Below are 15,012 nucleotides of genomic sequence, written 5' to 3'. Positions count from 1 at the left end.
TTGGTTATATTATCACCAGCCGAACAAGGGCGAGGGAGGAGCTTTAAATGGGATAATATCATATCCTGCCAATCTCAAGAACAGACTTTAATAGCGTCTTCCAGAATTCGAGGTTATCTCCAACTGATTGACCATTGACTTTTAACTTTTAATAGAAATTTTCCATATATTAGCATAGTGAAAATAATTAAGATAACAGTTTTGGGAGATTTTGCTGGATCTTCAACTCAATCTCAGGAACAGTCAAACTAGAGACAAAGGATTAGGTAGCAATTGGATTCCATGGTCAAAGTAAGAAGTAAGAAAGAATAGGTTTAGGTGGAAGTTGTCCCAGTGGCAGGGTACACTGCCCCGCAATTGGTGCTCTTAACTCCGCCAGCTGCGGCTGAGCAGAGCAGCACTTTCGCTTCAATTCAATCCCCTTATTTCTTCAAGTTAAAGCTCTTCATTCCCATCCCCGCCTTTCCCATTCTCTACCTTCTCAAGGATCGCTGACACGCTTAATCTGCATTGTTCTTAATCTGCATTGTCCACTTTTCATTTGTTTATGCGTCACGAGGCACCGCCCTCTGCCACGGCACGTGCTCACGTGCCTCGGGCTTTAGTTTATTCCTTGCTGTCTGTTTCAGTGCCAGATCTTGTTAAATTTGATTAGATTGGGGTGTGTGTGTGTGTTTTTCCTTTCTAACTGATGTTCAGTAGCTAATCAGCTATATAATTAAACCCGGAAGTAAAAGTTAGGACCACTCGTGGATGGAGATGGCTATTGGAATGGAAGGAAAGCAGCTAGCAGTAGAAGCAGCAGCAGCCCGACAATAAATGGTCAGAAATCTAAGGAAAATTTCCTTTTTTGCTAACTGTTCCTCTGATGCCTTGCAACTGAACAGAGCTATGAGATTGGAAAGTGTGAGTGCAAAGGGCGATCGGAGATTCTCCTTTAGAATAGCTAGAAATTCGCCTACATACAATAATAGATTGAGGTGAGGTTTTGGTTCTTAGTAGGAGAAGAAAAGAGAGAGATAGAGAAGAAATGGTGGGCTCGGGACGAGGGGACAGTAGGAGCAAGGAGGCAATTGGGGTGATGGCTCTGCATGAAGCTCTCAGGAACGTCTGCCTCAGCTCGGATTGGACTTACTCTGTTTTCTGGACTATACGCCCACGCCCGTACTCTCTCTCTCTCTCTCTCTACTACGTTAGCAAGCTAATTGCTGTTGATTAATTCGTTTTTACGAATCTGGTGAGCAGGAGGAGTAGAAGTGGCAATGTCTGCAAGGTGGTGGGAGACGACAATGGCAGCCTGTGAGTTGTCGCCACTAATTGTTCGTCTGATTTCTTGTAAAGATTTGAGTCCTTGTCCAAATTAGCTAATTCCCATAGGGATATGATAAAAATGTAGGATGTTAATGTGGGAAGATGGATTTTGTCAGACAAGTGCAGCCGGGTGCGTGGACGGGGAGGATCCTGTGAGGAAGGCCTTCAGCAAAATGTCCATTCAACTCTACAACTATGGAGAAGGGTGGGTAATCGGTAGGTGCTGAGGGATAATCATTGACCATAGAAGAAACAACTCTTCATTCTTAATTAGCGCCTTCCCTTGCGTAATTAACTCTTCAATCATTTTCTGTTAAAATAACGATTTGGATCACTTTTGTCTGTCATTGGTTAGCGAATTGGCCAAAAGAGGAGTGTGGTTTTTCTTTCTTTTGCTAATGGTTTGTTGATCTGGGAAATTGATTGAATTGTGCAGCTTGATGGGGAAGGTTGCTTCTGATAAGTGTCACAAATGGGTGTTCAAGGAACCTTCGGATCAATGCGAGGCCAGCATAACCAGCTACTGGCAGAGCTCCTTTGATGCTGTACGTCGTAGCCAGTCTGTTTTTTCCCCCTCTTGTTGTTTACCTTTTACTAGATAGCACCACTGCGCCAGATGACAAAAGGTAGAAGCCAGTGCTGGAAACCTTACACTTTGGACCATCATTGTACCTGCAAAAGAATTAGAATCGGATGCCCTTTACCTTTAATCTCGCTGGTCTTTTTAGGCATCCATTTGCATGCTTTAAATCATTGTGACTGGAGCTTTATTCTTTGTTTTCCTTTGTGCATGCAGCTTCCACCAGAATGGACCGATCAATTTGCCTCTGGCATTCAGGCAACGCACTTTTCCCTTTTTAATTTTCTTTTCTAAACTTCGAAACTCCTTTTAGTTAAGTTGTGATCTTTGGATCAGACTATAGCTGTGATCCAAGTAGGCCATGGTCTCCTCCAACTTGGTTCCTGCAAGATAGTAAGTGTTAAGTTGATGGTTTCCTTTTGGGGATTATGAGTATTTTTATTTTCTAAAGATCACATTAAGATTCAAACTTCGGAACACATTAGATAGCAGAGGACCTGCATTTCGTGTTGAGAATGAGGCACATGTTTGAATCGCTCGGGCACCAGTCCAGCTTCTTCCTCTCTCAGCTCTACTCCTCCAGGAACAGCAGCGCTACTTCCTCTGTTGCATTCAATCAAATGCCTGCTCCGAATCCACCGTCGCTCTACAACTGGAGCCACTCTGCCTCTCTGAATTCTCCCGCAATTTACCAACCTTCTCCCCATGGAGGATTTCCTAACAACAAGGACGCTACCCGCCTCTTCCTCCCTCGCTCTGCAGGAGCTCAACTGGAAGAGCCGGATCCAGACCTGCGCTGGCCCAATGGCCTCTCCTTCTTTTCTGCTCTCACAGGAAGACCAGACGACGCCAAGATTCTATTTAACTCCGAGGTGATGGGAGAGAAGATTCAGCATGCTTCTGTGAGCCTTTATGGCAACGGTGAGGAGGGGAAGGGTGTTCTCGATACTTCAAGTGTCCATGGCAATGGAGGTGAGGCTGTGCTTGGTGTGGATAACACAGAGGACTTCTTGAGTTTGGAGAGCCACTCCAGCAGAACCAGGAAAATGGAGAATATGATGGAGAACTACTTGAACTAGTTGACTGTTCTGAGATTGTTTTGTCTCCTGTTACGATTAAGCCATCTTAGTTTGATCAAATTTGCTCTTCGCTGTCATCAGCTGCCATGTTCTTGTGGTACATTTTCACTTTTTTATTATTATTATTATTATAATAGTTGACAATAGATATTCAACTTACGTTGATTAATCTTAGGATAATTGATCCACTTTAATAAAAAAATTTCATCGGTTATAAAGATAAATTAGAGAAGTGTTCGTAGCGGACAGTTCATCAGCCTAGTATTCTTAGATCAACCGTCCATTGAGCATAATTTATTTGTTAATTCGTCAAAACTGAGACTCAATCTTTATATACCTAAAAAATAAAAACTGTGTATATCGATACTCCAGTGCTCTGGTAGTTTGTTATACATTTTCATGATGCTTATAGTAAATTGTGGCATATATATATATATATATATATATATATATATATATATATATGCCTGATCGGTCCACAGACCGATCAGGAGACTCCCAGACCGATCAGGTTGGAGCCTGATCGGTCCAGGCCGCTGACGTGGCAAGTATCGCAGCAAAATCGCACATAAGCCACCGCAGCATAAGATTTCTCATATATATAGAGAAATCTTGTCGCTTGTGCTGCGTCGGCAACTGGACCGACAGGGCTCCAACTCGATCTGAAATCTCTGATCGATGGACCGATCGGAAAACACAAAAAATCAGCGGATCGGTGCGTGGACCGATCCACCTCTTTGATCGGTCCACGGCCGATCAAGCCAACCAACTCTCACATAGAGTTGGTTGATCGGTCCGGGGACCGATCAGGTCGGAGCCTGATCGGTCCAAGCCGATCAGGTTGGAGCCTGATCGGTCCAGGCCGCTGACGAGGCAAGTACCGCAGCAAAACCGCACATAAGCCACCGCAGCATAAGATTTCTCTCTCTCTCTCTCTCTCTCTCTCTCTCTCTCTCTCTCTCTCTCTATATATATATATATATATATATACACGACTCTCCGTCCATGGCTCATTGAGAAATCAGAGCACTCAGATAAATTTCGGGCACCCCGACTCACTCAATCGTGCATGATAGTCGTAAATGGTGAGTCGGACATGATAACAAATCCTTATATATAAAAGAGAGTCTTGATACGTTATTTATCCTATGGTGCTAACCTTGTGAGCATGTCATATGTATTTTTTTTATTTCTTTAGCTTTAATACTATAACTTAAACCCTAAACCCTAAATTTTAAACTCTGAGCTCTACAAAAAATAAAGAAAAAATATATATACTTGTTGCTCATAAGGTGAACACCATAAGATAAGTAGAGTAACAAAATTTTATATAGAGAGGTTTTCTAACCTGCACACCGTACACACATTGTGAGTACCATGTGTATTTTTTTTATTTTCTTTAGTTTAAATACTATAACCTAAACCTTAAATCCTAAAATCTAAACCCTAAGCTCTAAAAGATACACTTGGTGCTCACAAGGTGTACACCATGAAGTATGTAGGTTATTATTATTATTATTATTATTATTATTATTATTATTATTATTATTATTATATATAAAAGGTGGGGCCCTAGGTCGAGATCGAGGTCGAAGTCAAGAAGATCGGTTGACGTGACCATCAAAGTCAAGAAGGGGTCAACACTCGAGGTTAACAGGGACATTTGGTTCGGTCGAGTGGTATAGCCGATCAGGTCATTGGGCCAATCGAATTTAGAGTCTCTCAGAGTCGATAAAATCTCGAGTTATATCAATGACATTCAGAGATGATTTAGGTGTCTCTGTCAAGTGCTCTAATCGATCGGACCAAAGGTTCAATCGAGCATGCTGGACACATGGCCCGACCAGAATAGACTATTTACACAAGTGTGAAGGTCGAGCATAAGCCGAGTCCTTAGGAGTAACATCCATCCTTTATCTGACCCGATCGCGCCTACAAACAAGAGTCGATCAGACTACATAGGAGACTCGATCGGTCGGACAACCTATCCATTAAGCATATAGGTGTCCCACATACTCAACGACTTAATATCCCTTCTTGGCATTTTTTATAACGACTGTCAGAGAATTAAGAGAATATTCCCTGTGTATTTTGTATAAAGAAACTTCTACACCGTGAAACACAAAAATGGACCTATTTTTGGAAAGTTATCAGAATGACAAAAGGGTCGGTCTTATTTTGGCAATGCTTCAAGATTCATACAGAGAGTAAAATTAACACTATAAAAAGGGGTCTCCATCTACAGGCACAAGTATGCTAATGCAAACACTACACTACGTAACCTAAGACACCCAGATTCCATTATTCTTGACTACTGTTCACTGTATTTCCTCTCAGACACCTAGTTGACTTGAGCATCAGAGTACTGACGTTGAGGACCCTTCCCTGGCCCGATTGCTAACATTTTTCCCTCTACTTTTTGTTTTTGACACGCAGGATCGGATGACATCTTCTGTTTCTAGTGCGGAGTCTTTTCAATCAATATCAGAGCCAAGTGCCCAGTATTTCATCTCCTTTGATTTCAAATAGGATCAAATTTGGCGGCGTCTAAAATGCAGAGATGGAAGAGATTGGACGACTCACTACAATTACTTTATCACAAGAAAACTTAGAAATGCCAATAGCCAACTGAGTGAAGAGATTAGTCCAACAACAAGTAGGAGTCGGGTGTCCTTTACAAACGTTGTATTAATGATAGGCCCTCACACCGAGCAAGGGACCTGAGTGGAAGGGTCAATTGAGTTCTAACCAATTCCTCCTCCTCGGTCGGCTTCGTGCAAGCGCATGCGCAGTCGATTAACTTGCCGCCTGTGTTGCCCTCCTCGATCGCGTATAATAGGGCACTATTCTGTACGTCATTCGATGATATGAGCTGAGCAAAAAGACCCCAATGCCCCAAGTATCATCCTTTGGAGACACGTCTTTTGGTCCCTTGGTGGTCAGCAAGAAGGGAGGGGTGAATTGCCCTACAAAAACAAACTCAACCCTTTCTCAACTTTATAGCTTAATTAAGAACACTTGTAATCATAAAAAAAATACTAATTAAAAAGACAGAAACACAAGGAGAATTACTTGGTTTGCAAGTAGGAGATTACTAATCCAAGGAAAATGAAGTGGACTTTTCTGAAGATCTCCTTCGGGCGGAGTAGCCTCTTACAATGTTAATAGCTCGTACACAATAGTAGAACAGAAAGAAAAGAATTACAAGTTGTTATCTGAACTACTGAAAACAGAGCTATATTTATAGCACTATTCCGGGCGCTTGGAAGGGTTCCAGGTGCTTGGAGTGGGACAGAATTCTATCCCCGATGCATCAGTCAACGGACACGTTGAATCTGATAAGATTGAGGTTCCGAGAGCCCAGAATGGCTCCGGGCGCCCGAACCCATAAAAGTCAACATAGTTGACTTTTTCTATCGAGGTCCTCTTCTTCGATTATGCTCGCCTCGGTTCAGGTCTTTCACTCTGGTTCCGCTTGCTTGGGTGATCTCGACCATCCGGAATAGGGCTCACTCGAACCCAATTTTCAGCCTTCTCCTCGAGCAGCCTTCCTCCCCGGCTTCTCATCCCTCGAACGACGTGTACATTATTCTTATCCACTGGTGTACTCTTCCACGGCACCTCATCCCTCGAACGCACCTAGCCCGTCGGCGCTCTCCTGTGTCGTCCTTCTCGGTAGTCATGTCTTTTGCTCGACTTCCTGTGCTCCTAAGCTCCTGCACACTTAGACATAGGGGTTAAACCAAACAGGACCTAACTTAACTTATTTGATCACATCAAAACAACCTTGGGGTTCTAACAATCTCCTCCTTTTTAATGTGAGTACCCCAATTAAGCTAGGGTAAACAAATAAAGTTAAAGTAAAAATAAATTTTACAATAAAACACAAAAAGTAGGACAATTTAATTTTAAGCTACCTCCCCCAAGACTTAATCTTTTTCTTCTCCCCCTTTTTATCACATAAAAAATGGGGTATAATAAAAATCTAAGGGCAACTTTTTTTAAAAAACCTTGAATTTCCAAAAAGATTTTTTCAAGTAAGAAAAAATGTCTAAGTCTAACAATGTAATAATTTCAGAAACATTTTCTAAGAACAAAAATGTCCAAAAAATATCAAGAATTAATTTTTTGTAGAAATTTTTTAAAAAAAATTCAAATTTTTTTTAGGTTTAATAACTTAAAAAAATGTAAGTTAAACACAAAATTTTTTTAACAAAAATAATTTAAATGAATTTTGCAAAGACAAATATCTAAGTAAAATTTGAAAAAGTTTTTAAGTGAAGTTTGCAATTTAAAAATTTTAACAAATGTTAACCCTTTGACAAATATTGAAAATATTTAAATTAATTAACTATTTTATGCTTATCAGTTTGTGAATTAAATATTCAATTTAGAAATTGGCTTCTAGGCTGTGGCGAGCACTAGACCTTCTTGGTTATTGGATCATCAACCACTTCTAGACAAAGCCTTTTAATGAATTCAAATATTTAATTTTCTACCTGAAAGCCCTAAGTCTAATTTGTCTCTTAAATTTAAATAAGTTTTTAGAACCCAATATAAGTTCCTTCCTACATGGTTAATCAGATATTTTCTAGGGATATAAGATTTTGTTACTTTTCTGATCTGACGTTTGTGAAATCTATAGTACCAGTTTAATCCTCTATAGTTTCTAAAAATAGAAATATTTGAACATGCAATATTTTTCAAGTTTTCAATTTCTTCTTTTAATTTAATATTTTTAAGTTTTACTTTTTCAAAATCTTCTATCAAACATGATTTTGCTAAAATTCTTTTTATTTCTAAGTTTTCAATTTTCAATTTATCATTTTTATTTTAAATTTGTAAATAGATTTTGCCATAGACTTAATACCAAAATAGAGTTGATCAGGAGGTAAGAGGCATACCTCACTTACCATATCAGACTTGAAACCTTACTCTCCCCTACTTCGCTGCATTCATCTGAAAGTCGCTCCCCCTTCATTGATGTTGGCTTCTGAGGTGCTTTGCTCTTCATGACTTGCCATCAGTGCTAGTTCAGCATATTCTTTTATTTCTGATTCTGATGATGAGGTGTCATCCCAAGTACCAGTTAGAGTCTTGTGCGTGTTCTGCTTGGGCATCTTGCCTTTTTCGTTTTTGAGTTTTGGGTAGTCCTCTTTTAAGTGCCCTTCCTTTTGACATTGGTAGCATCGAACCGTTCTTCTATTTCTTTGATTTTTCATGTTCTGTATTTTTTTTAATTAGTTAGATCTAAAGAACTTTCTAAAATTCCTTACCATGTAAGCTTCTTGATCTTCTTCTGAGTCTGACTTGGGTTCAAACTTCTTGGTTGCTTTTAGTGCCATAATCTAGCATGTTTCTTTTGTTGTACCTGTACATATGGTTTCATGTAATTATAAATTAGAAAAGAGTTCCCCTAGGGTACTTACCTCCAGGTCCTTTGAGATGTAGTAGGCGTCGATTATCGAGGGTCATTCTAGAGTCCTGGGAAAGGCATTGAGTGCGTAGCGTATCGAGTCTCGGTTGGTTACCGTGTCACCGAGGTTTTCGAGTCCAGTGATTAGTTCTTTGACCTTCGCGTGTAGATCGGCTACCATCTCACCTTTTTCCAGACGAATATTCGTCAGCTTGTTCCGAAGTATGTCTCGTCTTGTGAGCTTGGCTTCAGATGTGCCTTTGTGGTGTTCCAGGATTTTTTCCCAAAGTTCTTTAGCTGACGAGTAGCTCCCGATACGGTTGACTTCTTGAGGCAGCAGCAAGCTCAACAAGTGATATTCCACTCAGTTATTTGCTACAGAATCATTTTGTTCTTTCTTTGTCCAAAGACTCTCTTCCTTCTCTTCTCCATTTTGATTCGTAGGAACTACAAAGCCATATTTGATTATTAAACGAATCTCAAAGTCAGTTTTTAGAAATAACTCCATTCGACGGTTCCAGTGTGCGAAGTCTCCCTTGAATTTTGGTGGAATGATGCTTGGTCCGACTATTGGTTCCTTTGCTTCGGCCGACGGTTAGTCCTTCTGAAGCGTCCTTGCTCTGATACCACTTGTTGGTGTTGGACCCCGTGGTTATTTTGATGTGATCAACCAAGTTACGTTAGGTCCTGTTTGGTTTTGATCCCTGTGTCTAAGTGTGCAGGAGGTTAGGAGCACAAGAAGTCGAGCAGAAAACGCAGCTGACGAGAAGGACGACACAGGAAGGGAGTCAACGGGCTCGGTGCGTCTAAGGGACGAAAGAGCTACGGAAGAGTACACCGGTGGACGAGAATAACGTATGCGACATTCGAGGGATGAGAAGCTGGAGCGGAAGCCTGCTCGAGGAGAAGGTCGGAAATTGAGTTTGGGTGAGCCCTATTTCGGTTGGGCGCAATCACCCAAGCGAACGGAGTAGCTGAAGAACCAAAGGAAAACTGGAGCTATCTATACGCTGAAGCAATGAGGGCACCCTCCACATTGAGGGTGCCCTCCATAGCGTTGAAGGCACCCTCAAACCAGTCAAAGTGACTATTTCACATTTAGATAAAACTTTATCCAAATGTCACGCTAGAGGCACCCTCCCTGCTTATAGGAAGCACCCTCAACCGAAGATAAAGTTTCCAGGCCCTATAAAAAGGGCCCTGGAGGTAGGGAATTAATCATCAACTCTTGTACTAACTTTCTAGCAACTACTTAAGATTTTATTGTGTAAAAGGCTTCTCCGCCTTTAGAGAAGGAGATTCTGACTGAGCTTTTCAACCGCCTTGGATTAACAACCACCTATGTTGTAACCAAGTCAATCCCTAAGTCTCTTCTTTAATTCTATTTTTTTATTTTTATTTATTATTGTTGCACCTTAAGAGTTGAAAGAACGAGGAGGGTATTTTTTTTTATTTCAGGCAATTCACCCATGCCCTCTTGCCAGCCCACTGCAACAACAGTTGGTCCCTTGGTGACTGGCAAGAGGGGAGGGGTGAATTGCCCTGCAAAAATAAACTCAACCCTTTCTTGACTTTATAGCTTAATTAAGAACCCTTGTAATCATAAAAAAAATACTAATTAAAAAGAAAGAAACACAAGGAGAATTACTTGGTTTGCAATCAGGAGATTGCTAATCCAAGAAAAATGAAGCGCACTTTTCTGAAGATCTCCTTTGGGCGGAGTAGCTTCTTACAACGTTAATAGCTCACACATAATAGTAGAATAGAAAGAAAAGAATTACAAGTTGTTATCTGAACTACTGAAAATAGAACTATATTTATAGCACTATTCCGGGCGCCTGGAAGGGTTCTGGGTGCCTGGAGTGGGATAGAATTCTATCCCCGACGCATCAGTCAACGGACACGTCGAATCTGATAAGATTGAGGTTTCTAGCACCCAGAATGGCTCCGGGCACCCAACCCCATAAAAGTCAACATAATTGACTTTTTTGATCCGGGCCCTCTGCTCCGGTTCTGCTCGCCTCAGTCCGGATCTTCCACTCCGGTTCCGCTCGTTTGGGTGATCTCAGCCATCCGAAATAGGGCTCACCCGAACCTAATTTTTGGCCTTCTCCTCAAGCAGCCTTCCTCCCCGGCTTCTCGTTCCTCGAACATCGTGTACGTTTTTCTCGTCCACCGGTGTACTCTTCCGCGGCACCTCGTCCCCAGATGCACCAAGTCCGTTGGCTCTCTCCTGTGCTGTCCTTCTTGGTAGCCACGTCTTCCGCTCGACTTCCTGTGCTCCTAAGCTCCTGCACAGTTAGACACAGGGGTTAAACCAAATAGGACCTAACTTAACTTATTTAATCACATCAAAACAACCTCAGGGTTCCAACAATGTCCACTCGGGGTTCTTCGAAAGGGGAAATCCCTGATGGCTAGTAGCTCCCTTAAGTGGATCAGTATATCATTCTCCCAAGAAATTTTGGAGGACAAACTGTCGAGCCACTTCCGATCCTTAACGATCAAAGAGTATGGAGGAGCGACCGACCCGGAGGATTATCTACTCAAATTTCAAAATATAGTCATCCTTTATCAATACACAAATGGCATCAAGTGTCGAGTGTTCCTTACCACTTTTTCTGGCTCGACACAAAAATGGTTCAACCATCTTCCGACCAAGTCCTTTTGCTACTTCAAAGATTTTCGCAAAGTATTCCTCCACCACTTCACAGTAGTCGTCGCTACCACAAAACTATGTTAAGACTATTTTCCCTCAAACAATGGCCCAAGGAGAAGTTAGGACGCATATCAAAAGATTCAACCAAGTGGCCATGGACCTCCCTTGAGTCACCCCAGAGATCGTAGTGAGTACCTTCTCCCAAGGGCTTGCTGATGGGGACTTCTTCCGATCCTTGATCAAAAACCCCCCTAGAGACTTCAATCATCTGCTCGGAATAGCAAGTAAATACATCAATGTAGAGGAGGCATAATCCACTCAGAAGAAGGAGGTTGTCGCACCTTCTCTTGTCTCTCCCTTTGAGCGCCAAGCGCCTCTCCCGCCTCAACTGCATAAAGGACCCTGATCGGGATCCCAACCACACCACCATGAGCAAAGGTCTAACATTGTATAGCACGTGGAGGCCAAATAGACACGATTCCCCGAGTCCCCTTGATGGATCCCAATGTTCTGCACATACCATCATTCAGGAACACATAACATAAAGACTATTATCAATATAAGCAGGAGACGCGTCAAATGACCAACCAAGGGTTTCACCCACCCTCTCTATCTCCCAACAATCGACGTTATCAGTGACCGAATGAACCGCCCAGCAGAGACCATCGAGACGTCGAGCGACGCCAGTGAGCACCCCAATAGGAAGAGAACAAGGCCCAGGCTCTCACCCGAGTCGAACAAGAACATTCCTCGACTCGGCAAGAAGAAAACTACAGCAACCCTGCTCAGGGAGATATCGGTATGATAGCAGGTGGGCCAACTGATGGAGACTCTAACCAAGCATGAAAGTCACACGCCCGCCGGCTAAAAATTCATACGGTCAGATGTAGTCAAGAGTAAGCACAAGGGGCCCAAAATCAGCTTCGATCCTAAGGGTTTGGAGGGGGTGGAAGTAGCCTATGATGATACTTTAATCATTAAAGTTGTTATAGATAATTTAAGGGCTACCATCAAGTTCCGTTGGCTAGAGAGGACCAGGAAAAGGTAAGTTTCATCATTGCCAAAGGAACTTATTGCTATAATATTATGTTATTTGGACTAAAAAATGCAGATGCCACTTATCAACGGCTCATGAATAAAGTCTTCCGAAGATAGATTGGCCGTAACATGGAAGTGTACTTAGATGACATTCTAATTAAGTCCCTTAGATTGGCAGACCTCGGTGCTGATATTGACGAGACATGCCAAATGTTGAGAAAATATGGATTTAAACTCAACTCTCTCAAATGCCTATTCGAAGCTAGGAGTGGGTGGTTCATCGTCTACATAATAACTGAACGAGGGATTGAATCCAACCTGAGCAAGGTGCAAGTTCTCCGAGACATGATTCCACTATGCAATCTGAAAGAGGTACAATGGCTAACTGGGCAGATTACAACATTGTTTCGCTTCATTTCAAGACCGGTCGATCAGAGCCTACCCTTCTTCAAGATACTTCATCGAGCCACCAAATTTCAATGGGATGCTGAGTGTTACAAGGCGTTCGAAGAATTAAAAGATTATCTATTTGACCTGCCTATTCTCACCAAACCAATAGTCGACGAACCCTTGTCGATGTACCTGTTGGCTATCGAGAGTGCTTTGGGGTTGATTTTGGTACAACAAGAGGTAAAGGAGCAACAACTGGTGGATTTTGCAAGCCATTTATTAAAAGATACCGAGTGTTGTTACACCGCACTCGAGAAATTAACGTACGGATTAGTGTTAGGCACTCGAAAGTTATACCCTTACTTTCTATCGCACCCAATTATAATTTTAACCAACAGTACTCTTGGGGGTCCTAATCAACCTGGAAGCTTCAGAAAAATTAATCAATTGAACCACGAAACTTAGTGAGTATGACATACAATATCAGCCTCGAACGACCATCAAAACTTAGGCCTTAGTCGATTTTATGATTGAAATACAAAGCCCAAAGCCGAAAGAGACTTGAAAAATATATATGGATGAATCATCTACTCGCCAAGGTAGTGAAATCAGGATTCTCATGATATCGCCCCTAGAGGATAGATTGCAGCCGTTCGTTCAGCTTGATTACCGATCCGCCAATAATGAAACAGAATATGAAGTATTGATAGCCAGTCTACAAGACGCAAAGCATGTGGGAGCCACTCAGGTCCTAATTTACCCGAATTCTCAATTAGCAGCTCAGCAACTATCGAATAATTTTGAGATTAACAATGAATGACTAAGATTATATGTAGAAGCATTTAAAAGGTTGAAGGCAGGGGTTCATGAAGCAATCCTAAGCATTGATAGCCAGTTTGCAAGCCACAAAGTATGTGGGAGCCACTCAAGTTCTAATTTACTCGGATTCTTAGTTAGTGGCTCAAGAACTGTCAAGTAATTTTGAGATTAACAATGAAGGACTAAGGTTATATGCGGAAGCATTTAAAAGGGTGAAGGTAGGGTTTCATGAAGTAATCCTACAGAAGATTCCTCAATCGGAAAACCAGAAGGTGGATGAGTTAGCCAAGTTAGTGTAGGATTGTAAAGACGCTAGAGGGGGTAAATAGAGTTCATCGCTTTTTCAGAATAATGAGTTAAAACAACACAGTGGAAAAGAAAGAAATGAGAGCACACAAACAATTGCTAACACCAGTCTTTTTTACTTGGTTCAGAGCCTTCAATGACTCCTACTTCAAGGACCACACTCGTGAAGTGATTTTGTTGGAAAATCACTATTGGTTCAAAAATATTTACAAAACTTAAGTACAAGAACTATTAAATAAAAATATCGACAATAGAAGAAGTAATTACTTGAGCATTGGTTGTCAGAGTAGCCTTTCTGTGTCATCAGAGTCTTCTCGAAGCAGCATACGAGTATGAAAGTCGGTGTGAGTGATGTTCTGAGGTTGTTGTTCAAACCTTTTATAGCCAACTTTAGGCACGTCAACCACACACTAGGCACCTAGATTACTGACGCGATGGCTCCTCGACAAAACTTTATCGAGGAAAAGAAAGAAATGAGAGCACACAAACAATTGCTAACACCAGTCTTTTTTACTTGGTTCAGAGCCTTCAATGACTCCTACTTCAAGGACCACACTCGTGAAGTGATTTTGTTGGAAAATCACTATTGGTTCAAAAATATTTACAAAACTTAAGTACAAGAACTATTAAATAAAAATATCGACAATAGAAGAAGTAATTACTTGAGCATTGGTTGTCAGAGTAGCCTTTCTTTGTCATCAGAGTCTTCTCGAAGCAGCATACGAGTATGAAAGTCGGTGTGAGTGATGTTCTGAGGTTGTTGTTTAAACCTTTTATAGCCAACTTTAGGCACGTCAACCACACACTAGGCACCTAGATTACTGACGCGATGGCTCCTCGACAAAACTTTATCTCTGAAAGTTTATCTATCTCAAGACGCATGGATTGGTCTAAGCACTTGGACCCTGACGTATACCAGCATATCAAAGTCTGCCACCTCAGCTGGTCACCTGCATAGTTAGGCCCCAACTCTGAGAGCATAGACCAACTCTGAGCACTTGAACCTTCGGGCGCCTAGACCCCTTTTTCCAGCTTTTTGATTTCCTGCATCACAAGGGTAATACAACCACGTATAACTTGCAAAATAGAGTCAACACAATATAAAATAGAATGATTATTAATTAGATACTATCTTCCCATGACCAAGATTTAGTCATGGTTTCTGCTTAGACTTCCAAAATGGATCTAAGCTGGATCTGCGCTTATAGTGAAGGCGTTGGAATTTCGTTCTATTTCAATTTCCCTGTACAAAAATTATACAAGTACAGAACTTTTCCTAGCAATCCGCATGTTTGATCAAACATGTGTTTGATCAATCAAGTAAGTTCTTGATGGATCAGAGCACACCTTGATCGAAGTACAAGATCGCTGGCCTCTTGTGTTGGTATTCAAAATCGATACAAAGAAAACTAAA

The 15,012-nt window shown here is 41.5% G+C and overlaps 1 protein-coding gene across 4 annotated transcripts; it reads left to right on the top strand.

Annotated features, from left to right (window-relative positions):
• The first annotated feature begins 463 nt into the window (after positions 1-463).
• Positions 464-3,050, top strand: LOC121975781 (protein RICE SALT SENSITIVE 3-like). 4 transcript variants are annotated; one of them, XM_042527668.1, is made up of 8 exons: positions 464-822; positions 1,000-1,164; positions 1,246-1,299; positions 1,397-1,516; positions 1,748-1,856; positions 2,108-2,149; positions 2,228-2,284; positions 2,377-3,050. In XM_042527668.1, exons 2-8 carry the CDS (start codon positions 1,031-1,033, stop codon positions 2,968-2,970), a joined length of 1,110 nt encoding a protein of 369 aa, XP_042383602.1. In that variant the 5' UTR covers positions 464-822; positions 1,000-1,030; the 3' UTR covers positions 2,971-3,050. The 4 variants fall into 4 exon arrangements, with proteins under 4 accessions (XP_042383602.1, XP_042383585.1, XP_042383593.1 ...); XM_042527651.1 differs by having other exon boundaries at positions 888-1,164; XM_042527659.1 differs by having other exon boundaries at positions 464-906.
• Positions 3,051-15,012: the final 11,962 nt, after the last annotated feature.

The sequence above is a fragment of the Zingiber officinale genome, chromosome 1B, assembly GCF_018446385.1.
Source record: "Zingiber officinale cultivar Zhangliang chromosome 1B, Zo_v1.1, whole genome shotgun sequence".
NCBI classification, from domain to species: Eukaryota; Viridiplantae; Streptophyta; class Magnoliopsida; order Zingiberales; family Zingiberaceae; genus Zingiber; species Zingiber officinale.
This window is presented reverse-complemented; position numbering and strand designations above follow the sequence as displayed.

Coding starts and splice junctions, on each gene's coding strand:
- LOC121975781 (XM_042527668.1), top strand. CDS start 1,031: ATGGTGGGCTCGGGACGAGGGGACAGTAGGAGCAAGGAGGCAATTGGG. Junction 1,517..1,747: donor CTCTACAACTATGGAGAAGG/GTGGGTAATCGG, acceptor TGAATTGTGCAG/CTTGATGGGGAAGGTTGCTT. Junction 2,150..2,227: donor AATTTGCCTCTGGCATTCAG/GCAACGCACTTT, acceptor TCTTTGGATCAG/ACTATAGCTGTGATCCAAGT.